The 27,997-nt window shown below is 39.1% G+C and overlaps 1 protein-coding gene and 1 long non-coding RNA gene across 5 annotated transcripts in view; one reads left to right on the forward strand and one right to left on the reverse strand.

The window, feature by feature from the left end:
• The window catches only part of calcrl2 (calcitonin receptor-like 2), a 32,352-nt gene extending 4,509 nt beyond the window's left edge, over positions 1-27,843 (forward strand). The window contains exons 2-14 of one of the 4 annotated variants that reach the window (XM_036008212.1): positions 16,528-16,585; positions 16,931-17,120; positions 19,135-19,242; positions 20,058-20,170; positions 21,266-21,357; positions 22,490-22,616; positions 22,857-23,010; positions 24,993-25,053; positions 25,412-25,478; positions 25,880-26,098; positions 26,719-26,760; positions 26,923-27,244; positions 27,337-27,843. In XM_036008212.1, the coding sequence (XP_035864105.1) occupies positions 16,532-16,585; positions 16,931-17,120; positions 19,135-19,242; positions 20,058-20,170; positions 21,266-21,357; positions 22,490-22,616; positions 22,857-23,010; positions 24,993-25,053; positions 25,412-25,478; positions 25,880-26,098; positions 26,719-26,760; positions 26,923-27,210 (1,515 nt within the window). In that variant the 5' untranslated portion in view covers positions 16,528-16,531 and the 3' untranslated portion in view covers positions 27,211-27,244; positions 27,337-27,843. Of the gene's footprint in view, positions 1-16,527; positions 16,586-16,927; positions 17,121-19,134; positions 19,243-20,057; positions 20,171-21,265; positions 21,358-22,489; positions 22,617-22,856; positions 23,011-24,992; positions 25,054-25,411; positions 25,479-25,879; positions 26,099-26,718; positions 26,761-26,922; positions 27,292-27,332 lie in introns of those variants that run through there. The other 3 variants (XM_036008211.1, XM_031286596.2, XM_031286597.2) reach the window with 3 other exon arrangements.
• On the reverse strand, positions 9,999-27,990 carry LOC118496446. Its single transcript, XR_004899014.1, has 3 exons — positions 27,864-27,990; positions 26,898-26,906; positions 9,999-10,009 (listed from the first exon to the last, which is right to left on the reverse strand). It is a non-coding gene; the product is annotated as an uncharacterized LOC118496446 (long non-coding RNA).
• Positions 27,991-27,997: the final 7 nt, after the last annotated feature.

Consider the following 27,997-nt stretch of genomic DNA (forward strand, 5'->3'; position numbering starts at 1 on the left):
ATCCAGCTATGGGAAAATAACCAAATCCGTAATCACTCATACATTTACAGCTCAGTTTCTGTGAATCCCGGTGCTGCTGATGTGCTGGTTCTTGTAAGTGTTTTACAGGATCAGACAGTGTAAAGAGCCCACTTTCCACAGAACTAAAGGTCAGTAACACTGGACTTTAACACTGGGGACAGTAGATGTGCGCTCATTCATTATGGAAAATGGATCACTATATCCTGTGCAGATCTACTCGTTTTCGAGACAAGTACATCTCTTTAATGTTCAACTGGGAGAGACTGCATCCAAAACATTTGTTCTTTGAAGGCACAGTGCATCCTGTTGTATTCAAGTACCCTGTTTGACCTGTAATTGAACATCCTTGCGGTCATTGGTTGCATCACACGATTTTGTGTGTTGACTGGTTTTTGACTCTCATTGTGCTACATACTTGGTTAGCACAATTTCTTTTTTTTTTATGTGTATTGCATTTTTAAGTAGCTGCCCTTAAAGATGCATTATTACATTTTTTATTATGAACATTGAATCAGTTATGAATGTGTATACTGTGAAATGTTTTGACCTGAAGAACCTACGGAGAATTAGTATCCAACTCTAAAGGTCAGTACTGTTTAACCTCTTTTAGTGAATTGTTTTGGTTTTGCTGCACGTTTAACTAATGTGTGAGTATCATGGCTCACAGCAATCTCATTTCCATGAAAATGTCATGTTCACACAGCTTTGCTCTGCTGAATGATTGTTAACTTTCTCACAGCAGACTTTTTTAATTTGTCAAATACCAAGGTAACTAATAATATAAAGATGGCTGAATTCCATTTAGGGGTTCCAGTTCCAGGGTCCTGGTATTGTGCACGCTGGATGTCTGGCTTACTGGGATACCTAAATGTAACGAAGCCAATGTCAGTTTAATTTGTATTGTTTAGAAAAATCGCTCTTGCCAATTTTAGAAAGCCCAAAAAACTGTTTTTGTGTAGATTTTTATTAAATACATTTTTTTCAGTGAAAGCTTAGTCTATATCCTTGATGTTCCACTTCTGGGACTGCTCCGTTGCCACTGGAAAATCCGCCGGATTTCACTCACTTAGGCCGGATATCCGTTGCCTTGGGCTTCCTTTGTGTTGGCATTTTAAACTCCGGTTGATTTATGAGGACTATGGTTAACCTTTTCTCAGATCTCTGCAGGGTAAATCCAGACAGCTAGCTAGACTATCTGTCCAATCTGAGTTTTCTGTTGCATGACTAAAACAACTTTTAAACGTCCACCAAAACAAGTTCCTTCCGAGCCTATTTTTCAGCGGCATCTTGAGAATAGAGCTGCAATGATTAGTCCATTAATCAATATTAGGGGTGGGAATCTTCAATGGTCTCACGATTCAATTCGATTATGATTATCCTGTCAACGATTCAAATCAATTCGATTTCACGATGCATCATGATGCGTCACCTCCTCAATATTATATATTGCTACACATGGTTTTCCATCGACAAATTCAAGCAGTCAGATATATATATAAACTATATATAGATAAAAACTCCCCTTTTTATTGTATCTACTCTTAAAAAAGACACTTCCTGAATGTAGCAGAGTCTGGACACGACAGACAACAGGCAAAAGGCAAAAAAAAAAAGAAGCAACAACTGGAAAATCAACAAGTACCATCAGTAGGCAATAATCGATTATGGTCTGTCATTGCATCGATGCAGAATTGTCCAGGTCCACATCGTGATGCATCGATATGTTGATTGTCAGAAAATTATTATTTTTTATTGCATTTTGTCTATGCATATTTTTACGCAAACATGGTAAAAATGAACTGGTTCCTGCTCTTTTAATGTGAAAGTGTTCTTGTTGTATTACTCTTCTATGATAGTAAACTAAATATCTTTGGGTTTGGGGCTGTTGTTCAGACAAAAAAAGAAGTTTGAAGATGTCAATTGTTAAATGTTAATTGATCAATTGAGAAAATAATTGATAATGAAAATAATCTTTAATTGCAGCCCTATTTCAGATAGTTTAAGATTTTTAACTTAATTCCGTAATAATGAGCGTCTTCTTTCAATGTCTAACAGAGACTTTGTGTTGTCATATTCAAAGGTTATAGAGATGTTAGCTGTGTCCCCTGACTATGAAAGTCCCTTCCATGTCCCTTTGTGTATGTTTAACAATGGCTTATTTTTAACCTGTTGGGCGGTTAAGAAGTGCAGAGGGGAGAGAAGGGAGGAAGTAGTTGCAGGATGACAGAGGAAGATAATAGCATCCTCCTCAACCGTCATTCTTCCTCCACCTTCCCTATACATACATACATACATACAGACATACACACTCTTGAGGTTTGTGGTTCTCTGGATCTCCCACTGGAATACCAATAAATAGGAATAATGTGTGACATGCACCAACAGACACACACGCACACTTCTCTGGTCCCTGGATAGCTACAAGAAAAACGGCTTGTTAGGGAACGTGAGAAAGCTCTAGAATTATGAATTCACTAAACTAAATACTGATAGGTCTTATTGAACAGATGAGAAGATGCAGCTGTATAAGCCAACATCACTTTATTTAGTTGCTTTCTCATCTGAAATGTAATATGTACACTGAGAGATGTATGGAAGTGAAGTGAAGTGAAATAGCTCTTACACATAGTGTAAGATTAAGCCACCTTTTAAAGCGAATAAGGTAAATTCATAGTATACAGTAGAAACTAACAAAATACATTTACTCAACTACTGTACTCAGTGTTTTGAAGTGTCTGTAGGCCTACTTAACTAATTATTTTTCAGATTAAGATTTGACATATGATACCTTTATGAAATACCATATTAATAATACTTCACACACATGCTCAGTACCTATACATGCACTAATGGAGAGATGTCAGAGCGAGGGGACTGCAGCTGTCGATGGACAGGCGCCCCAAGCAGTTGGGGATTCGGTGCCTTGCTCAAAAGCACCTTGGCAGTCTGGCAATAGGCCGAGGTAAACTGGCCCCTCTCCAGCTACCAGTCCACCACCATACTTTGAGCTGTATAGGGACTTGAACCAACGACCCTCCAGTTGCCAACCCAACTCCCTACAGACTGAGCTACTGCTACTACTTTTTTACTTAATTAATCGATTAGTTGTTGTTTGGTCTATAAAATGTTAGACAATGGTGAAAAATGTCAATCAATGTTTTCCAAAGCCCAAGATGATGTCGAAAAAATTTCTTTTTTTGTTTTGTCCGCAACTCAAATATATTCAGTTTACTGTCAAAGAGGAGTGAAGAAACTAGAAAATATTCAAATTTAAGAAGCTGGAATCGGAGAATTTTAATCTTTTTTTCCAAAACAAAACTACATACTCAAACTGATTAATTGATTATCAAAGTAGCATTAATTTAATAATTGCCAACTATTGATTAATTGATTAATCTTTGCAGCTCTAAACTGTATATCAAGTAGATAAACTAGCTCCAAACTAGCTTATGTCTGGTGGATCTTTGTTCAGCAGAACCAGAACTTGTACTTTTGATACTGTAAATACATGTTGCTGATAATAATTCAATACAAGTAATGCAGGACTTTTAGTTGTAATGTTTTAACATTGTTGTATTGGTACTTTCACTAAAGTAAAGGATGTGGCAACAGCCGTAGTTTGAAGAGCTTAGTAGGTAGTCGAAATACAGTAAATGTATTCATTTTAATCAGGTTGCAAACTACGGGGGAGCTAGAGGGAGCTTGGCTCCCCTTAATAAGACATGGGCTCCCCTGAAAATGTGATTTGTGAAATTTTGGGGGGTCTCTAAAAAATATTGACAATGTGTCATTTTGACTTGCAATTTCAGTTTTGTGTAATGGGATCATTGAGGACTATTATATGTAAAATATCAATCATTCATGCATGATTTAAACCTAATTCACTTCAATAAAGATAACTATACATGCTATTCTTGTCATGAGCATCAAGGCGTGGCGGCGCTGCGGTGCAAATTCGTAGAAAAAATATAAACGTTGGAGGCCATTAATCGACGGGCAAAGTCCTTGAAATCCATTCTGCAGTTAGCATCATATAGCCATGGCAAAAAGAAAACAAGGCAGTTTAGTTCATTTTGGTTTAACTAAGAAATTGTCTAGCGGTGACGTTAATAGCACGACCGATTCACTTGCTGCAAGTCCTGTTAGCACACCTCCTGCCGGGGTGACAACGCAAGAAGAAGCTGAAGAAATAATGTCCTCTCTGGCCGAAGATGGTGGTGGTTACAGCTCGTCAGAGGCCGGTCACGATCCTAACCCCTTTTGCTTCTCTCTCCCGTTAAATTGGAACAACCAGGAGAGACTGGAAGAGCCGATATACATGGCTTTTTGTTAAGGATGGAAGCTTGGGATGCATCGCTTAGGCCTAATTGGACGGAGGAATTATGGTATTCTTCAGTAGCCTGAGTAACTTTAACCGTCGTTCATGTGTAATCTCAAAGACAGCCTGATGATTTGTTTCATAGACTATTTGTGGGTGGTGTTGCTGTTTGACCTATCAATTCCTGTCGATAAAGTATAATAGGGTAAATCCTACACTTGTAGCTGTTATGAATCTTTGTAAATTATTGTAAGTCGCAAGCGCACGATGAAACATGATGAACTCTTTAGAAGATGTAATTATCTTTACTTGAGTTTCTGCGCGCGAAAGTCGCCGGACGACACCATTTTCTAAACACAGCCATGCTGAGAAATACAGAAAGAGTTTTGTGAAGCTGATAGTCTTAATTTGCTTTGTAGCAACTCATTTGGCAATGGCTTAAATATAAAGGACGTTCATTATTATAAAAAAATATTTTAATTTTAATTATAACAATTCTGGTTCTAGTTTCCCAAATGTGAATATTTGCGGGGTTAATTTGAAGACCTCCCCTTGGAATTAATATCAGCAAATTAATTGATAGTGAAAATACAGTAATACTTAGTTGCAGCCCTAGTTTGTGCTATTGGGTCTGCAGAGGGTTGAAATGTAAGGTGAAGCCCATTGTTTCTCATTCTTGGTCAGATCTAAAGTGATGGCTGTGTATTGTTGGTCCCTTTGGTTCTCCCTGGTGTTGTGTTTCTGGTATTTTATCCTATCTCTGCCAAACACTCCTGCAGCACAACACTCAACTGTTCCTTTGAGTCAGACTTGTTTTAGTTATCTTAAAAAAGTACATAATTAATTATAAAATGTTACTTTCTCCTTTGTTGTTGCCAGCACAGTCTCTTGTTATTTTAGACCAAAGAGTGTTTTCTCCAAGCTTTTGTTCTGTTCTTTCTTAAGCATATGTTATATCTGTGTGTCTGGATTATCTCAAATTAAGTTCAATACTTCCCAAAGGCAACTGCATCCAATTACAGCATTTTTAAGGCAAGTGTACATGTCCCTGCAGCTAATATCAAAGTCTTTCCACCCAGCAAAAAAAAAAAAAAAATGCAAGCATGGAAATGGTGAGAATTTTATGGATGAAACACATGCCTTATCTTTTAAATCACTGATACTCATACTGTACCTTAGGCAATTATGACCTATGGGTCGGGTCAAAATCCTGTTTTACGTCACAGCAGCATCTGCAGTCCATTTCACTGGGTGCAATGGCCATTAAAGCTAAATCTGGTGTAACAAAACAGCAATGTTTGGATTTCCCATCATTCCATGTGAAGACCCATGAACCCATGAGATCAGTATGACGCTCACAGTGAGGTCTAAGGATGTGGAATGCTGGCCATTCTCTAAAAGAATTTGGGTCAAGAAGAACAGGATTCAAAGATTGCAGACACTAAGAGTCCTTAGTTAGAGGAATTAACTCTAAAACCCCTTAAAACACCTGGGGTTTTTACATTCTGGTGGATACTAACCAAACATAGAGACATTAGACATTTTTAGCAGCTACAATGGAGTTTGATAAAAGCTGTTTCTATGATCTAAAACAGGTTTGTCAGTAGCTTTATTTCATGCAGAAAATGTAACAATCACATTGGAAGTAATCCACCGCAGAAGAAGCATAGATCCCAGTTTTTAACAGCTCTACTGTTAAAACCACTTCTGCTTCAACTTTCAACTTTCAACTTTCAACTTTATTTTGTCCCCGGAGGGCAATTGGTTTTGCAGCAAGGTATACAATACATGAAAAACAACATAGTCATACAATACAGAATACAAAATAGTCACTGGTGACCGACTTTGACATTTCCAAGTGTACAAAGCACAGCATCAATAACATCTAATGACGAATGACGAAAAAGCTACAAATACTCACAATAAAGTGCAAAGTGACCAGGCATCTCTTTCATCATAACACAAATTTTCCACATCAGCAGCATAGACATCATCATCATCATCATCATCATCATCATCATTCCCATCACCACGAACCACATCATATCGCTTACGAAACTACACACTTTGCCAATTGAGTTGGGAGTTACTATTTGTACCTCCTCCCCTGGCCTGAGTTCACTATGGCTGTGGGGATGAAGGAGTGATTGTACCTGTTATTCTTAATCACAGGAAATCTGAACCTAGGGCCAGAGGGCAAAATCTGAAATTCAGAGTACTGTGGGCGTACATAAAATGACAGCTGTTCATTAGTAAATAAATTCAAGAATGGGTAAAGTGGCGATATTTAAACATTAGTATAGTAAGTATGAAAGAGTGGAACACTGGCCAAAACAACACTTGTTTTAATGAGATATCTCAAAGCCAGGAAAGCTTTTTCTAAATTATTATATTATCTTTGTTGTCTGTTGCCAGGAGTGGCAAGACTACTGTACGTCCTTGTTAGCCCCAGAATGAGTCATTGAGAAGTGATGTACATATTTTATTAGATGAAACATGTACATACACATGTATATTTATGTTCTACCTTCCAGCAGGAACACGTTGTACAAAGGATAGGGGAAATTATTGGAGCCACTCTTTCTTTATTTTGAAAAGCTGGCTTATCAACAAATCCTAAGAAACATATTTGTTTTAGCAGGGGAATGCCATAATACCACTGACATTGACTTGTCCTATAATCGTGAGGCATCATGTGAATTTTTGACTCAGGAGATGTGTGTTTAATTTCCTCAGTTGAGGTTTGTCTCTTTCGGAATGCTTCTAAATATAAAGTGAAGGACCCTGAGGCTCAAACACGGCCCTCTCCTTGTTCTAATCAAAACCAGTCAAGATGCACTGATGTACTGTGCAAAGGATATTAAGCCTCCCTCTTTCCATTAAATAGACAGACGTTTGTTAATTTTGTCAGAATGTCCGCGTCTTTGCCTTAAACCCTTGTGAAATAGAAGTTTACCCCAATCACAGGAAGCTGTTTGAATGTTGTACACATCTTAGCAGCATTTTTTAGTTCATTCAGTTTGCTTTCAATACCAATATGACTGCTTCATCATTGTGATCGGTGGGTGATTTCTGCATACAAAAGACACATTCATAAGAAACATCACTTACCACTGCTGCATTCCTCAGCAGTTGGTTTCAGCACCTGGCAGTAGATTTGACAGCAGATTGAATTACACAGATGACTGGCATTATAGGGTCTGATGTGGATGTTTTAAGGCTGACACTCGTGTTAATATTTTTATAATTAAAGCTGCCAATAGCGTATGACTTTCTTCTGTATTCTGATGTGTTATTATGCATTTAAGTTTCCTAGGCATGGTGTACTCGTGGCTCAGTGTTGTTTCTACAGCTGTTAGCAGACAAGCATTCCTGTTTGACAATGACTGCTTTCAGACCATCTAAACATCACACTGGAGAAAGAAATCAGGACTTAAAGGAATGCGCTGAGATATAATTGGGAGATTAATCAACTACCAGAGACACCAACAATTACTCGTGATTTACTTGTAGATCATTGGCTGTGGTGTTGTTCATACTTAAGCAGATACTATTGACTTATAGTTAGAAAGTCAGAGGAGATTTGCAAGATATGAAACTCAATATGGCTGTGTTTGAAAAATAATACACAGAAAATACAAGAGAAAAATACTAAGGCTAACTAACTACTAACTTAGTACTAACTATTACCATACATACAAACAGGAGGAAATAGTGTATTTGTTAGGAACTATTTCTTTTTTAAGATTATTCTTTGGGCACTTCGGCCTTTAATTGATACATGACAGTTGTAGACAGAGAGGACGAAGACATGCAGCAAAGGGCTGCAGGTCGGATTCGAACCCTGGGCCGCTGCAGTAAGGACTGAGACTTAGTACATTGGGGCGTATGCCGTACCAGGTGAGCTACAATGGCACACTTTCAGATCTATATTTGGTGCATTTCTGAGTGTTTACGGCAGCAGAACGGTGTATGTGGGATTGACTCAAAATAAACTACATGTTCAATGTGCATTGTAGTGAAGTAGAATGTCATCAATTGTGGCTCAGTTAGGGCTGGGCGATATGGAGAAAATCAAATATCACGATATTTTTGACCAAATACCTCGATATCGATACCGCAACAATATTGTACTGTTGACTATTGGTGCTTTCACAAAATATTTAAACAATGAGATTTTTGATAAATAATCATCAGTAATGTGGATATAATGACTAAGTGGGAAAAGGCAAATAATAGAACAGCTAGAACAGTCTGGTAAGTTCAGAAAATGACATCACTTTACTGTAATGCAGTCTTTAAAACCAGGAAAAGACACCACTTATGCCATATTACGATATTACGATATCCAAAATCTAAGACGATATCTAGTCTCATATCACGATGTCGATATAATATCGATATATTGCCCAGCTCTAGGCTCAGTGATGTGGGTTTTTTTTTACAGTTTTCGGACATCATTCCTCTGTGTCATAACACAGAGGAATAAGCTATATCAGGCTTTGCATACCCAGGCAATAATTGTTGCTGGTTTTGGTTTTCATAGGATTTGTTGATAGTGATATTGAAAAATATTGAATAACCCTAGACTTAACCCTTTAAAGTAAATTACATCAGCTGACATTTCACCTTTTAAATGTAGCTTTCTGTAGGTTACAGGAGAAAGACAGAAACAGCATTCGTAAAAGTGTACTCCACCCATTTAGCATTCCTAAAACATTGTTGGACTCACGACAGAGGGTATAAAAGTCTAAATCTCTGCAGCAGAGTCTGACTTCACACAGCTCCCTCTGGAGCCACAAAAGGCTTTATACAACTATTATATGCAGTAGTACTCCCCAAGACAGACTTTGATGTGTAAAATCGGGTTCCCTTTTAATGGTCATTGGCATGTGTGGGTGATTTTGCTGTTTATGTCCTTATAACTTTCCAGAATTGAGCTAACCAACAGGACATAAAAATTAAATGAAAACCAGAGGAGTTGGGCAGCGTTAGGGACACACACAGACTCAACGTGAGGTAGAGTGAGATAAATGTTGACAGACGACAGTGTAAGAGAGAAAAAACTGAGGTTGAGTTGAAAAGCTGTCAAAGAATAGCAAAGAGAGGAAAACAAGAGAGCAGTGGTGAACTGTGGCCCTGCACCCTAACCCTTCAATAGGAGCATGGGACCACACATGGCAATAAACAATCAAACAAATCAATAAAAAAAAGAATCACCAGAGCCCTATTTCACTGCCGAGTCACTGTCACTGTGTTTCTTTAAACCAATCACAATCGTCTTGGGTGGTGCTAAGTGCCGGACAGAGCCACATTGCCGCTGCAAAATAGCCTTGGGAAGTAACTTGTTTTGGTGGAACGTGTACGTTCAAAGGTTGTTTTAGTCGTGCAACAGAAAACTCAGATTGGACAGATAGTCTAGCTAGCTGTCTGGATTTAACCTGCAGGGATCTGAGGAGCAGTTAACGATAGTCCTCATGAATCCGGCCTAAATGAGGGACATTCGGCGGAATTTTCGGCGGCACCTGAGCAATCCCGGAAGTGGAATGTCAGGCACACAAAGCTGGCTATATGCTGTATTTAAAGGTGCTGTAGGTAGGATTGCGAAGATCCAGGATTTAGCCAAAATATTTGAACATCGACAACTTCTCAGTCCCTCCCCCCTTTCTGCTAAAGCTCAAAACGGTCTCCTAAGCCCCTCCCCCCACGAGGGAGAATGAATGCGTGTGCATGAGCAGTGATTGACACGCAGTTAGACACCCCCCCCCCCTGGCCCTGATTGGTGCATCTGAACAGGGAGCTGTGGATTTTTGCAAATCGCACTGCAGGCTGTAGGTGGTGCCAGAGGAGCCGGATTGTTTTTTAAATTACCTGCTTCATGTAGTTCTACTCGAACATAGGGTCAGTTTCAGCAAATATGACAGAAAGTTAGTTTTTAAGTCTTACCTACTGCACCTTTAATTGATATGTAAATGATATTTATTCATGATAAAAATGTAAAATGTCTAGAATATTGATTTAGAAATGAAAATTTTTAGGTTCATAAAATTTAGCCTACCCATATTAACGAATATGTAGGATATTACTGCAGACATTTATGTAAACGTTGCAACGTCTGTTAATATAGCTATATCGCTCTCTGAGCAGATAGAACCTGGTAGGGTAGATATATATGTGTAAAACTCCTGTTTGCCTCATGTCTCCCTACGGGGAAAGACACAAAAAAGTAATTTATCCAGACGATGAAAACATAGACACGCACCTTAACATGGAGAAGAGTTTAGACACCAATCAAACACACACTTTGTCATATACACACAGACCCGTACAAATCATCAACATGCGCAAATATGTGCACAGATTTAGTCTGTGTAAAGTGGGCTTTGTATGATTGACATTCAAAGCTCAAATATTAACCTAATTCAAACTGTTTGCAAGACATGTTTTGATTTCGCTGGGATTTTTGTGTCTCTGCACCTTCCTCAGTTGCTTTGGACCTTTTTCACAGCAGACATTTTGACTTATAGTAGGAAAAGCACAGCTGAAATTGATCACCTTAACGATGGCTCAATTCCATCAAGTGTCCCAGTAAGCTATTTCAGTGAGTCAGCATGCACAATACCAGGGCCTCTCCTAGGTGGAATGCAGGTAGAGCTGGGCGATATGGAGAAAATCAAATATCACAATATTTTTGAACAAATACCTCGATATCGATACCGCGACAATATTGTAGTCATTAGTAATGTGGATATAATGACTAAGTGGGTAAAGGCAAATAATAGAACAGTTACCACAGTCTGGTAAGTTCAGAAAATGACATCACTGTAATGCAGCCTTTAAAACCCGGAAAAGACAACACTTATGCCATATTACGATATTACGATATCCAAAATCTAAGACGATATCTAGTCTCATATCACAATATCGATATATCGATATTGCCCAGCTCTAAATGCAGCCATCATTAATGGTTTTGAATACACCTGTGCTTTTCCTACTATGACATGTCAACATATCTGCAGTGAAAAAGGTCTATTGTCATTGTACTTGCTTAGTTTTTTTAATATTACTTAGTATTTCATTCAATCTGATGCTCTCGATCACCTCGATTACTGATTAGAGGTGATGACCCTGAACAAAATAAGGGACAAAGGAAGTGACAAATGTAGCAACGTTTCCATTTGCATTGTTCCCAGAAAACAAAGACAAACCAAACTACTTGGCTGCAGTTCACAGATAGATTGCGCGCTATATATGCTCGTTGGTGAGAAAGGCACACAGCGAGCACTGCCAAGGTATTATGTGTGAGTGTCCTTGGATTTACAATGTCCTGACGGAGCACAATACATTGCTAGAGGCAACTGTGTACACAATAGATAGAAAGGCATTCATTGTTTAGTTCTCATTGAATGGAATTGTGATTATAAATAAATGTCTGTTTCTAGGTGTTTGTGAGTTTGTATGGTTGTCTTAGCCAACAAAAACTCAAACTGCAGGCCAAGGGAAAAGATGTCACAGTATTGTGTGAAATGCGCAATGAGTGGCAAGCACCAAGGATGGGAACATATTTACAAGGAGATGGTTAGCTTAGCTTTGCACACAAAGACTGGAAATAGGAGGAAACGGCTGTTCTGTCCAAAGATAACAAAACCCACTTAACAGCACCTCTTAAGCTCACAAATTAAAGTGCTCATGCTACGCTTTTTAGGGTTTTCCCTTTCCTTTATTGTGTTATATATCTTTTTTGTGCATGTAATAGGTTTACAAAGTGAAAAAGCCCAAAGTCCACCCCAAAGGGTGTTACCATCTCCCACAGAAAACACTGTTCACAAACTGCTCAAAACAGCTCTGTTGTAGTCCAGCCTTTACTTACGTCACTTTGCGTCACTTTGTAACACACGTTATAATGCTCGCCTAGCTGCTAGTGTGGCACACCCTCAAACCAGGAGACATTGTTTGAGTGCAGAATTAAAACGTTACGTATAAAAAACTAATTTGTTAACATTTAAATAACTTACCACTCTGACACGTCTTGCTCCAATCTAGGTTGCGAAGCTGGTTCGGGTTGTTCTGCCTGTGTTTCGGGATCAGATTCGGGTTCAAACATGTATGGCTAAGCCGAAGCCATGGTTACTGGCTATAACCGCCAAAGCGGGTTTGTTTTGGATCACACTAGCTTGCTTGACAGGGCCCACCCTACTCTGCTTCTGACTGGCTAGTAGTCCTTCCCTAGGTACTGTGCATGTGCGACTCCCAACAAAGATGGAACAGAAGAGAGATGAGAGAGCTAAAACAAAGAGCTCAACACACAGAGTGAAAAGAGGAGCCGCAGCAATGTGCAGTACGACAGAAATATGGTGTTTTCTGAAAATTATTAACCTGAAAATGAGCATAATATGAGGTCTTTAACACATTATATATTGTTTGTCTATTATGTACAAAAGTCGATGTGTACACAGGGGTTATATAGTTTTTGTGTAGACTAAACAAACAAGATACATGTTAATTAGAAAGCTTTAGAGGTGCATATTTTGTTATCTTCGGACCGAGGCAGGCTAGTTATTAGTTACTTTATGCTATAAAATTGGGGTGAAATGTCATGATTGACTCACAGTGTGGTGGGCGGCTGTATGGGCGGGACTTTGATACCGCGACTCCACCGCTACCTGGCAGCGTGCGTATCCGGGATATTTTGGCTTCACTTTTGTACAGTGGGAGGAAGTGGAGACGCGTACTCCATCTTTATATTCAGTCTATGCTTCAGATTGCTTCCATTTTCTCTGTAATTCGTGCAACATTGTGTACCTTTCCAGCATCAAAACATGAGTCACTGCAGACAATTACCGAAAGGTTAGCTAAATACTAAATTCTTAAACACAGAAGTTATCAACTGCAAATGTTTTAATAATTACCTTTGTGTCTTGGGGTGAGTCAAAAGAGCTCTCTTCTGTACAACCTTTGCGTACAAACATTTATTAAAATGCTCTGTTTCAGGGCTATGTCTTGGTTTTCCCTTTACGTGCTCGTCAATCATGACACTCACTCTTGCTCTATTTGATAGAAAGTCCAAATAAAGAATGAATGATTTTTCTTACTGTTTAAAGCCCTGGTTCACGAAATCCCCTGACAGAAGATTTCCCATTTTTCTTTCTCCTTTATTTCTCCATCTGTATTCCCTGTACTCAACTGTCACAATGTTTTCGTTACTCTGACCTCAAAAAAAGAGCTTTCTGGCATGAATTTGAACTGGATCTACTTTTAACGTTTAAACTGGGCTTTAAGCTCTTGAACCCTAATGTTTCCAATATTAAATTGAAATTTCTCTCAGTTTGAGATAAAACATTTTGACCATGTCAAACCACAAACCATTTTTTTTTTTTTTACATGTGCTGTTGTGTGGGGCAGGGGATAGTGGACCCAAAATGCAGAGAAAAGGCAGGCAGGCAGGTAGCAGGTTTGAGCTCGAGGATTTAATGACAACAAAAAAACGGCAGCACAGAGACTGGAAAAAACACAAGGAAAAACTCACAGGAACAGAAGAACGCAGGAAAAACTCCAAACAAAGGCACATGGCTGAGACACGCTGACGGGGTACAAACTGACCAGGCAAAAAACACAAAACATACACTAACTGACAGGGCAAGGACACAAAACGATCTGAAAAGAGACAAAGGAAACACAGAGGCTAAATAAACTAGGTAACGAGCAAACACGGACAGGTGACACCAGAGGCCTGTACTACGAAGCGAGATTTGGTGTTAACGAGCTAACTTCAGGTTCAACCCAGGGTTTTCTGTACTACGAAGGTGGATTAGTTGTTATCGGGTTCAATCGCCGTGGTAACTTATCCTGAACGCCTAACCTGGTCGGGAGCAGGTTATGTTGGAGATTAGAGATCAACCGGTGTGAAAGCACCGCCCACTGACCAATCAATACTCGACTGATAACGGCGTCACCGTTCTTAGAAGATCAGCTGGAGCTTGGTGGGCGGAGAGAGAGAGGTGCGCTCAGAAAAGTTAAAACATTTAGAGACCGACAACCCCGTTAACATTCCTTGATGGGTATATTTATGAAAGATATAGATTTGAAGCGGAGGGAATTACATAAAGGCTATTTGTCGGCTTCTTCAGCCATGTGTTGCCAATACACACATCGGTTAGAATTATGTTTTGATATTTTTTTATTTTCTCTGACAGCTTATCACTGCTGGGGTTGCAACTGAAATAAAAGGCTAAAGCAACGACAGTTCACGGAAAGCAAAAGTGTAATTATGGTCAGATCTTGTGCCTGACTGATGGGGAAGTGACCAGTGTAGTCTAATGTAGGCTATTATAGTGGGTGTACTGTACTGTATATTGGCCAGAATCTGCCTTTGGGGAGGAGGGGGGCATATCATAGTGGGGGGTCTGGGTGTCCTCCCCCAGGGAAGTTTTAAGCATCAACGACTTCATTTCCTGCATTCCGATACACTATGCAAAAAAAATAGGCTACCTTAGAAAAAAGCGCGGATAACAATTCAAAATCTATCAAAAATATAATTGAAAGTATGTTACGTGTCATTGGACATTTTTAAGTGGGTATATAGACATCCTGGAGCTATTACGTAGACTACACCACTGGAAGTGATATTGATAGGATAAGCGTTGTTGTTGTTTTTTTGCCAGCTTTCCTTCCTGCATTTTGCCTGTAAAACCGTGTCTGCGTTTTTCATATTTATGTAGAATTATAGTTTGCTCTTCTTATGTAAAATATGCGGCTCTGGTAGATGTTTGCGATTGGTCGTGGTGCGCAAACATCGCCTCTTTCATGTGAACGCGCGCGCCGCTGGATTGGGAAGCCCTGGGTTGATTGAACTAGTTGATAACCAGCGTCGTGATACAGCTTATGCGGGGCCACGGTTGTTAGGTTTGGTGAAGCCGGATAACTGAAAGCAATCCTGGACATGTTGATCTTGATTCGTAGTACAGGCCTCAGGGCTGGGGAACAGGTGGAGCACATTAGACAATCACACAGGCGGGAAAACACAGGAAGCAAAACTAGACATGACAAGACAGAAAACAGACAAATCAAAATAAAACAGGAAACAGAAATATACACAATCCAGAATACACAAAACAGGATAAATCTACACAACAGGGAACAGAAATATACAGAATAAATATACAAAACAAGAAACAGACAGAATTATGTAAACAGGCAACAGAAATATAAACAACCCCAACAGAATTGTCCATAAGCACAACATGTGCACTTTAAGTTTAACTTTAAAATTCTCAATGTGCAATCATTTAATACATTTTGCTTGTAATTCAGTTGAGATGTTTACATGTATCTTGATGTAAATAGATTTTACAGTTCTCTCTTTAAAAATTAAACTTTTGCTTATATTTTTTCATTTCTTGTTTTTCATCTGAATATTGAACATGTCATCTGCACATTAATTTGAAATCATGGAAAATAATCATGGGGATGACAGAGGTTCACATAAATACTGCTGTGGAGACAAATTCAGCTCTTCTCATTAACAAAGCCCAATATTTTTTCCACCAAAGAGACACTGTGTGCATCATATGTTAGTTTGCAGAAGCTCTGTATGTATGTCATCCTATGGCTCATAAAAGAGAAAACACTAAGATGAACTTGCTGCACTTTCGCCCCCAAAATAATAACACATGTGTTTTTCTGACCCTGAGTGGGCAGTGGAAAACATGGACTTCCTGTCTGATAGATGAGAACATATACTGTAAATAAACATGCATACAGTAAGCACACTTGTGAGACCATTTGCACTGACGCAAACTATTTGAATTTAAATCACAACAGGTGTTTGCAAGTTTCTTCATTTCGGGGACTCCCAAACAGATACATTAGGGTCATGGACTTGGCCCTTGATCTGCTTAGCATCAGCATATTAGCATTGTTGTTGTGAGCATGTTAGCTTGCTGACATTAGCATTAAGCTCAAAGCACAACTGTGCTGAAATACAGTCTCAGAGAGTTGCTAGCATGTCTGTAGACTATTAGTACCATTAGTCTTGTATGTGTAATACTGTATATTGTTTATTGTAAGAAGCACAGTTTTGGAATAAATAACAGTTCATCACATGTAGTAATAAATGTTTACTTGGTAAACTGGTAGGAAAATGTCTAATAATTGCATTGTTCTCGTTGTTCTTGTTTCTCTTTTAGAAACATGTGGAGGACTCTAACACTTTCACTGATAGTTGCACTGACATTGGCCACAGAGGTGAGTGTGATCATGCGTGTGTGTGTGTGTGTGTGTGTGTGTGTGTGTGTGTGTGTGTGTGTGTGTGTAGTGGCATAGCCATCTCCTTTTCATGTTATGCAAATATTGGCTAATTACTGTTGACACACTGATTGCCCTGTTCATGAAAACCTTTTTTGTTTGCTCTGTTCTTAGATATACCTCATTCTTTTTTTAATTTACCCTTCACTTGCAATATTAATGGCACAATTTCCCCATTGGTAGTAGTTTCTAATGTAGCCTAACAGAAAGTATGATTTTAGTCTAACAAGAAAGATAATGTCATGATGAGACATTCATCATTCTGACATCTCTAATATACAGTAGGTGAATTTTACCCAGGTGTCCCAGTCTGAGGATGTCGGGCCCATGGTGGCTGAGGAGAAGGCGGTGGAGAAGCAGCAGGAGAACTTCAGCGACATCTCCAACGTGCTAGGAACGTCTCGACACCAGATCCTGGCTGCTCAATTTGAGTGCTACCTGAAGATAATCCATGATCCACCACGTACAGAAGAAGGTGATAAGGCTGTACCTATTGTTCAGTTTTGACGTAAAACAAAAAAAAAATTTATCCACTGATTTACAGACATTTCTTACGCCATGTAAGTCTATGGGGGGGAAGTCTTTTTGGGCCAGGGGACATCATGTGATGTAATTCCACTGTATGTTCAATTTGCTTCAAAGCCCGGCGCACTTCCTGGGGGGCCAGTATAAAGCAGACACAGTCTGTCCCTTCAGCTTACTTCCATCTGTCAGGTTCAAAGTGTGGTGCAGATGTGTATGTAAGTGTATATAGACTGCATTTATATAGCACTTTTCTAGTCTAACCAACTTCAAACAGCGATGATCAAAAGCAATTATGGGTTCAGTGTCTTGCCCAAGGACACTTTGACATGGGACTGCAGGGACAGGGATCGAACCACCGACCCTCCAATTGCTAGACAACCACTCTACCACCTGAGCATTATTCGCATTTCTCTTCTACTCAGCATCAATTTTAGTGAGTTAAATTTCAAACAAACATGCATATTTACATAGATGTAAAGGACTGGTTGTCCTATCAATTAACAGTTTCCAGTGTGCACACTGTGAGAGAGAGAGAGAGAGAGAGAGAGAGAGAGAGAGAGAGAGGAAGTGAGTCTGAAAGAAAGGAAACTTGCCCTTTGTCTCTTTCCCAGTGCCCCTTACTTACTTTGAAATGTTATTTTGTGCTCCGTTTCCCAGCATGCCATAGTACAACCTGGTACCGTCAGGTTTCCGCCTATTGTTGACAAGCTTTGTGCGGGCTAGCTGCAGTTAGACACATTGCTTATATAAAAATAGATAATTTATATGATTCATCCTGCCACGGATCTTATTACAAATGTAGGTTCCCTGCTTTTCTGATTCTCTGTTGACATGTGAGCCACTGGCAGCACAGACTCATTACACAGCTGTTATATTTGAGTGATAAAACATGATAGTACACTTCAGTTTTTGCTAGGTTGTTTCTCAAATGTTCATTGAAAAAATTATTCCGAACCTGTTATTTCTCAAATACTATGGTATAATCATGTACTTAGTGTTCTTAAAGGTTAACTCAGACAAGCTGAAAGTTAGTCTGGATATGTTGCTCAAAATAATTTAATCCATAATACCCTTAAGCCTGTTTATAATGAAAGAGCACAGAAAGAGAAGAAATTGAATAGTAAAAGAATATGAATCTGTGATTCCTGGCTATTTCACATAGCCAGAAACATACAGACAACACAATTTTAATTTAATAATAATTTCAAGTTGTGTAAAGTAATATAGCCATGTAGCCTATGTCTTAGACATTATTATTGAGGAATGTTTCATATTTTATATAAAAAAGGACACCAACTTTTACTTTTGCTGTTGTAAACATGAAACATCTTTCCTTGGAGGAATCCCCCAAGGAGACAAACAGCTCCACCTGCAGAAACTCAAACTTCAACAAAAAATGCAAGACTGTATATCATATACAGTCTTGCATTTTGGGTTCATGCAGTTATGCAAGGTACACCAACTTATATTTTACATATAAATAATTTTCAATATATTTATAAATAAATATATGTTTTGCATTTTTATAGTAGGTAGATCATTTTGACTTGGTCATTTTAAAAAGTAGCTCGCAAGCTGAAAAAGTGTGGTCACCCCTGGTATATAGCATATTACGCTACATATAACAACATATAATGACATTAGCATTTAACACCAGGGATGTACAGTAGACACTGTTCAATTAACAAACAATTTATGGCAAATAAGGTATTTTGATCCATGACGGCCTCACTTGAAACTAGAGGTGGCAGAAGGTTACGCAGTGCTCATTTTCATCTCTTTATTTCTAGCCATCAACCTGTTTGGGATTGCAAGAGACTGATTGATATCTAAAGGCTGCACTTGTAGCAAGCAGTGTTGCATTAAAGTCTCATTTTAAAAGCTAATACATACACGCACATCTGGAATCTCTGGTGTCTTCAAGCTGTGCAAGTTCAATGTTATGTCCATACTGCCCTCTGCAGGGAATTACTGTAACCGTACGTGGGACGGCTGGCTGTGCTGGGGGGATTCAACTCCAGGGACTATCATGCAGATGTGTCCTGAATACTTTTTGGACTTTGACCCTGCTGGTGAGGCAGACACACACACACACACACACACACACACACACACACACACACACACACACACACACACACACACACACACACACACTAGGATTATCCCTAATCCTACAACCAAGTCTTAACCCTCAAACAGCCCTTTAAACTTGTGGGGTCCAGCATTTTGGCCCCACAAAGCTGTCCGGACCCCACAAGTATACTGTATTCCCGGTTTTTGGACCCCACAATTATAGTTAAACAAGAACACACACACACACACACACACACACACTTGTCTGTTTTGTATGTCTTATATTTTCCCTTTTTTTTGTATTTGTATGTTATGAAACAATCCAATCATGATTGTTTTATGGTTAGACTCTAAAGGTGACACGAAGCAGGGTTCAGTTCACAATGCTAAAGGTAGATAAGAAAGGGGTAGGTAGTAGATAAGAAAGGGGCACCAGAGGAAAGGAGAATTGGTTCAAGGTTGGTTCACGCAGATGAATCTTCAGGGAGGAAAACCGTGTAACAATTTATGATACCAATTAAGTCAGATGAGAAAGGCTTGGTGCAGAGTTTTTACATAATGGAATGTAACAGCTTCACAACAGTATTGATATGTACTTTTACTTCACAAGACATTTTACATTTTTATTTTTTGTATTCGTGATTTGGGGGGTTGTCCACTTTATAAGCCTACAGTGTCTTGACTGCTCGTCATGTTGAATTAAGGGGCCCTAACGGAAAAGTGAGTTTTTCATTGTCTATTTGGCACCTGAAGTCGCCTACATCAAACCCTCCAACAATGTTTGTGTAAATTATAATGTTGTCTTCAACAGAGAAGGTCACCAAAGTGTGTAATCCTGATGGCCAGTGGTTCCACCACCCGGAGAGCAACCGAGTCTGGTCTAACTACACCCAGTGTCAGGCCTACACCCAAGATAAACTCAAGGTAAAACACAATGCAGTGAAACTGTTAAGAACAGTTAAAAACACATTTAGTTCCTTCGACCAAATTAGAGTAACATCACCAAAAGACAAGGCTTGTAGCCCTCTTTCAAGTGGACTGATGCATAGTTTCTTTATTTGAACAAGTACAATGCATAAAGAACATTAAAGTGTTCAGTATACTCGCCATTCCCGACCTGTCGCGCGACAGTGTGACGTCATGGGAGCGCCTGCAGCTGGGTGGTGTCAGTATATCTTTATGAAATGAGGGGAAAATAAATACCTCACACCCTACAGTGTGCTAATCAGTGTAAAGTGGGCAAAAAGTGTAATATTCAAAATACTGCTATTTGCATGTTCTTATTGTTTGTGTGACGTTGCTGTTTTTTTTCTTGTATAAGGTTATATATGATCAAATTTGGAGATGCAATATTTCTGTTAGTATAACAGGAAAACTCCCAAAACACTCTTGGAATTTAGCAGATAGTGAGATTATTGCACATCTTAATTTCTTTCCCCCACTTCATTGGAATTCAAACATCTAACACATAGAGTTATGTGTCTGTGGAGTTCTGATTTAAATGCAAATGTACTGTGAATCCTATTCCTCTATTTTTTATGTATTATTTATGTGTTTTAATTCACCTCATGTCTACAAGTACAGTCTATTAAACTGACTTAAACATGCAAGTCATTTAGGATTAGTTCCACTTGGAGGATGGCAAAGCTCACAGCCCTGCACACAGATATTACTGTAGGAATGCTTTTTTTTTAAAGATTGTCTTCCATGAATCTTATTCATTTGCCATGACATTTGGCCAACAGTATGATTATGTTCTTTGGTGCATCTACATTCACATGTTCTTTTCTGAATTTCCCCAAAAGGCTTATATTCTCTTCTTTCCTTTGCTTTCGTCAATGCTTCAAAGAGGCGTCCTTTCCTTTGCTTTTGATTACATACTGTATAGATGCAGACTATGCAAACACTGTTGCTGCTTTACTTTGCTGGTGTCACTCTTGAACTTAAAATATAACCATTTTTAATAAGTGGTGAATTTATTTATATTTATCATGAATAAACAATTTTGTGTCCATGCAGTTTGCATTGAGTCTCTACTACCTGGCCATGGTGGGTCATGGCCTGTCTATTGTCTCCCTGATCATCTGTCTGATCATCTTCTCCTACTTCAAGTGAGTCATGACTTTTCTCATGTATGATCTGACTCAACACCTCAACTAGAGCCCGACCGATAAAGGATTTTTAAGGCCGATATCGATACAAATATGTGGTGATTTAAAAATCCGATATTCCGATATATTGGCCGATATATATTTAAAAAGAAATCCAGAAACGCATGACAAAACATAAACCGATTTCCCTAACATTAGTTATTTGTAGTTATTTATGAGTCCTTACTAAAATAATATAATAATGCAGTTTAAAAATAAACTTGTTTGTTTTATTGTCACAACAGAACAGAGGAACATCAAAATATATTAAAGTTCTGATAAATAAAATGTATAAAATACAAACATAAGATATGAAACTTAAAGGGTTAAACACGAGTGTTGCCAACAGGAACGTTGTAGACTGCCCTCTGGTGGACAAACTATGCAACGCCAACACTCATAACATGGTTGAAGGGTGTTTCGTCCATTTTTATTTTATTTTATTTTTTAAATATTCATTTATCGGCCATTATAAATGCCGATACCGATAGTTTGGAAAATACCTAATATCGGCCCGCCGATATATCGGTCGGGCTCTAGCCTCAACAGTCTTCATATTCCTTTCTTACTTTTGCTTTCCTATTTCAGTGTCAGTTTGTGTATGATGGCTTAGAAACTGGTATAAGCTGCGTGTATGTATTCTGCACGCCGGATGTCAGGCTTTATCCCAGCACTGTGCTTCCGTTGAGCCGGTCTAATGAGGTAATAAATCAAGTGAGAAGTAGGGTCATTTTCTCATAGACTTCTATACAATCAGACTTATTTTTTTAAACCAATGGAGTCGCCCCCTCCTGGCCATTAGAAATAATGCAGGTTTAAGGCACTGGCACCGCATTGGCTTCACTTTTCAGACCCGGCGGTTATAATGCAAATGTTTCAAAGGCTTTTTTTATCCTGTGAAAGATCTAATGAATGTAACTGTGAAGAAAAAGTATATAGTTTAAATTGTGGTATCTTTACGGCAAAAAAAAAAATGGTCAGATATAAAAAGCTATTGCAATGTCAGTCCAAAAATGTTTGTAAAAGCCTATAAAAATATCAAGAAATCTTAACTAATATACCTTCCCTCTCTCTGTCTGTTTCTCTCATTCAGGAGTCTTAGCTGCCAGAGAATCTCCCTCCACAAGAACATGTTTCTTTCCTTCATCCTGAACTCCATTGTTACAATAATGTGGCTCTCGCTCACCAATAACCAAGCCATGACAAGCACCAGCAACTCTGTGAGCCACTGAACTTATCTTTCATCTGTATTTCATCCCATTACACTAACGCATTTCACTTCACTTATCTAATTTCCCCATGTTAAAAAATGTCCTACATTTAACTTAATGGTGTGCTCATTAGAAATCATACTCCATATCTAAGTGTGGGTGGTTTTCTGTTTGTAATTAGTTTCCTTTTGGATTAGAAGCTGCTTCTAAAACTTTTGAAGTGAAGTTTTCCCATTTCCTGTCCGTCAGGTGAGCTGCAAGGTCCTGGCTGTGGTGACTATGTACTCGTCTACTTCCACCTACTTCTGGATGCTGTGTGAAGGCATCTATCTCCACACGCTCATCATTGTGGCCGTCTTTGTCGGGGAACAGCAGCTCTTCTGGTACTACGTCCTAGGATGGGGTGAGTCAGGAGGATCTGATATTTCACTGCCATCGTTGTATTTTCTAAATAAATTATTGCTTGTGTAATGGTCAGTGTGCGGGACTTTTTATAAGCTTCTGATCCGCTACTTTGGGTCACATCCTATGCACCTGGCCGACAAAAGAGGTGTGCAAAAAAGCTTTCCTAGGTAGTTATTACCAAAAAAATATACACAGTACGTTTAAACTAAATACAAGTATGAGGTGTGAAAATCAGTAACATCAGTAGTGTTCATGTGGATGTGTGTAAAATGGATGTAGGGTGTTGTAATGCAAAAACGGACAACAGAACAAACAAAACAGCAATAGGGCTTCAGAGTAGAGTGAGAGAGAAGTCCAGGAAGCTGGGCCCTTTATTTCTCCTGTGGAGCACTGGGCCCAGGTGCTGCAAATCCGGCTGCATCAGCTGAAACCTTAAACACAGTTATGCATGCATAGTTAGAACAAGCACACACACACACAGCTAGCAGGGGCTGTCACTATGCTACCAGCAGATTGCAAGACAAATATAAAAGAATTACATTAATACAGTACATCACAGTTGCGTTCTGTGAGTGTTTATGTCATTCACTCACAAGATGCTAATAATGCTACCTCATAATACCTTATGAGCAACACGCCAAGTGAAGAGCACTGCATTATCCTCAACCCAAATTCAAGTGCCAAAACATTATTTTATTCATAAGTATGCCTAATTATATATGTTTGACTATATTGTAGTCCTTAACATCCTGCCTGGATGTACAGTAGATGCTTAGATAAGTGGGCTTCATTTCAGCTCTTATCCAGGCACCCAGCTCTTATGTATTAATAATGGATTCTTTTATGTCTCTCTAAGGCTCACAGCATTTTAGAGCTGTACGGTATAGCGTGTCTGTAATGAGCATGGCACATGTCCCACATGTCACCTTTACTTTGAACTCACTACTGTACTGTTGCTGCTGGTATAGTAGCTGAAAGCTCTCTGACTTGAGCTTTCTTTAAGTGAGTATGTATGTAGTAGTAGTAAGTTTGGTCAAGGAATAGTTTTTCAGGAAATTTGCTTATTCACTTTCCTGCATCACATGAGAAGATCGATATCACTGTTATGTCTGTGCGACCAATAGGACGCTACAGCCAGCAGCCACATAGCTTAGCTTAGCACTGAAAACATTATATCTCGCACAAAAACTGAAGTGTAAAATCAACAGTACATAACCCCAGTAAAACCAAAAATTGACAGAGCCAGGCTAGCTTTTTGCCCCTGTACGGTTTCCTGGTTATAGGTTCGGATCGATGAGCTTTAGAGGTGCTAGTATTACCTTCGCACAAGCCAGGTTAGCTGTTTCCCCATTTCCAAACTTTATGCTAAGCAGAGTTATCAGTCTCCTAATTCTAGTTTCATCATCTAAGTCTCGGCAAGAAAGTGAATAAGCATATTTCCCAAAATGTCAAATTATTCCTTTAAGGTTAGTTAAAAAATACTGTATTTTGTTCATATAAAACACTTTTATGAATCATCAACATATTAAAGCTATAGTGCGTAGTTTCTGTCTCCCCCATGAGGAATTCTAAGTAATGACAATAAAACTGTAAGCGCGTCCACATGATACAAGCCTTCCGTGATCGCGCACAGTCCCCACCCCTCCTCCACATAGTTGCTAGTAGCCAAGGAGGACACGGAGGATTAAAAAAACATGATGGACTCTTCAGAAGAGGTAATTATCTTCACTCGAGTTTCTACGCGTGAAAGTCGCCGGACTACACAATCTTCTGAACATAGCCATACTGAGAAATACAGAGAGAGTTGTGCGGAGCTGATAGTCTGCTAGCTGATGAAGTTACGCACTAAAGCTTTAAGGTGCTGCATTACTTTTCACATTATGTTTTTTGTATTGTGAGGCAACTGCAGAAGCCTCTGTAGAGACTCAGGATGTTACATGAGTCTGATATTTCTGTCTGTGTTTCTCTCTCTGTCCAAAGGTTTTCCCATTGTTCCTGCCATCACGTATGCTGTAGCACGTGGGCTCTTCTTTGACGATAAGTAAGATGTAGTGTGTTTGTTTCTTCTATTGTCACAACTGTGAAGCCCAAGTCCAGATCAAGGCCAGGAATGTCGCAGTATGTAGTCTACTGTAACATAACTACAGGCTGGGAAATCTCCCTCTCTCTCCTTCCCCTGACCTTCTACTACTCTCTTTGATCAGGCTGAGAGGATTTGTACGATATTGATTTCCCTCTAGTGGTATTTGCGTGAGCCCTTTGTTTGCTGAGTCCAGCACTAATGATGAATGACTTGAGCTTTGAATACCCTCTGGCTTATTTATTATATCACTGTGTACAGTATGTGAAAGCTTGCTGGAATAGTTTCAGGTTTTTTTTTTGCTCTCTGTTGGTTTCAGGTGTTGGATCAGCTCAAACACACACCTTCACTACATCATTCAGGGGCCCATTCAAGCTGCACTAATTGTGAGTCATTAATAAAAGTACATAAATAGAAAATATGTGTCTTATAAGTGTTATAAGATTATTATTAACAGATTTGATCTTGCTCGCTCGAAATTGACTCTCAAAACTGCTTTTCAAATACTAAGTGACAGATGCAAATACACAGTCAATTTTAAATAAATAATAATAATAATAATAAACTACTGGCAGTTATCAGTCAATGTTTAATTGACTGCCTCTATTGGCAGTACTGTTCATCAGAAACAAAATCGCCAAACAGTACTGATATTAAAATGCCACTGAGATGGGAGAGCAGTTAAACATATTGACTTTAACTTGTGGTAAGTAATATCATAAACAATTTCTATATCTGTCTCTCCCTTCTCCTCTACTTTCATTTAATCTACTATCAATCTGTCTAGGTGAACCTTTTCTTTCTCCTGAACATCGTGCGGGTTCTAATCACCAAGTTGAAAGAGACCCACTGCGCTGAGTCCACAGCCTACATGAAGGCGGTGAGAGCCACCCTCATCCTGATTCCTCTGCTGGGAGTCCAGTTCATCCTTTTCCCCTGGCGGCCAGAGGGATTCATCAGCCGGGCCATTTTTGATTTCTTTGTAAATATCTTCAGCCACTTCCAGGTATAGTCAACAATAAACTGCACAATAGAGTTTGAACAAAAAGCTGATGCTGCTACTCGCCCACAGAGACTCATTCAGCTCATGGCTGTATTAAACAAACTCCTATGGTGAAGTTTACTTTTACCAATTTTATACTAATAATCTGCAAGTTTTATTTCGCATGAATACATCTCAATTCACAAGACTTAACATTTGATGTTCTAAACACATTTGGTGTTTGGCATTAAGGCTTGAATCCAAGATAGAAATACCATCCAACTCCTTCCATTTTCATTAAGCAACAACATCAAACTAAAGAGCACTTTCAACAATTTCCACCACAGTGCAAAGCATGGAAGATCCACTGTCTGCTCTTGAATTTGAATAAACAAGTTATATTTGGCCTCTTGCTTTTGGAAATTGGACCTTCAGCTGCTCTGTGTATTAATATTAGTAAAACAAGTTTCTAGTGATTGCCAGTCTCAAATTCACACAACTCGAGAAAAAGACAATTTACCTCATTTGGTTTATTTGGGTTTTCAAATAAAACATGATGATTCACAACATTTATGATTTACAGGATTATTTCAGTGACATCTGTTCCTGTATGCATATTTAATCAATGTGCAATTGCTTTACAGGGACTCCTGGTGGCAATTATCTTCTGTTTCTGCAATGCTGAGGTACATTAAAACTATCATAGTTCATGTTTCAAAGATACTTTAAACTGCTAGGACTCAGTTGTTATGACCCAGATAATGTAAACTGTTGTGTCATGTATAATATACTGCATGTAACCTTAAACTGGTTAAAACTAGACTAAATCAAACTTTTTTGACATCCAGGCCCAGACAGCGTTGCGGAGGAAGTGGGCACAATGGAAGTCTGCCTGGGGTAAAACCGGCTGGGGAGAAACAACCACCAACTACCACTTTAACTCCCACAACAACTCCTCCATTACTGAAACCAGCCGCGCCACCATCAGCTTGGAGCAGCCTGCTGCATCGCCTTCTGAACATAAAGAAAATAGCCACTTCCAGTTCCAGGTGCCACAAAAAGCCAACGGGCAGCAGAAGACATGCAGCAACGGGGAGGTGGACATGCTCAACCAGTTGGAGACCACCAACATCTGACTGGAGAAAGGTGATGGTTGCGGTGCTAAAACACACACACACGCACACACACGCGCACACACGCGCACACACACGCGCACACACACGCGCACACACACACACACACACACACACACACACACACACACACACACACACACACACATACAATCCCTTATATGTAGACACAGAAAGGCAGAAGGTTGCAGGTGATATTTTTGGTCAAAGGCTGGGCACTGTATGTACAGTCTGTACAAAATATCTGAAAAGCACACATACATTTTTTTTTAGTAACAGCTCCAGCTTTTGGACCATAGACTGTTTTTACAGTCTGTGGTATGAACTGATGACAAAAAAAATATTTATATTATGGTGTCATTCTGTAATCCTAGTATAGTAATGGTTTCTGTTCTGTCACTGTCACATTGTTTTTTTCTAGTTTTTATAATGTATTTAGAGAGTTGCAGATCCCAAACCTGCCATTGTGATGTCACAAATGCAGAGCTGTTTGTATAATCTGTTGCCTTATGAAGCCTGAGTGCTTTACCAGTGCACCCCTTTGACAAATGAATGTCATAGCCCACTGATGTGATCTATATGTTCTTTTACATGCTTTTATATAGGGAAGATAATATAATCATCACTGGCCTGCGGATTCAGAAAATGAAAAACACACCACACCACACCACACTAAGAGAATGTGTTAATAAAATAAACACAATCATGGTTTAAATTTCGATTTCCCTATGACAAGTAACAGAAATAGGATTTACTCTTAGTCAGAGGAAGTCTACGATGGCAGGAAGGC

This window comes from Sander lucioperca, chromosome 12 (genome assembly GCF_008315115.2).
Source record: "Sander lucioperca isolate FBNREF2018 chromosome 12, SLUC_FBN_1.2, whole genome shotgun sequence".
Lineage (NCBI taxonomy): Eukaryota > Metazoa > Chordata > Actinopteri > Perciformes > Percidae > Sander > Sander lucioperca.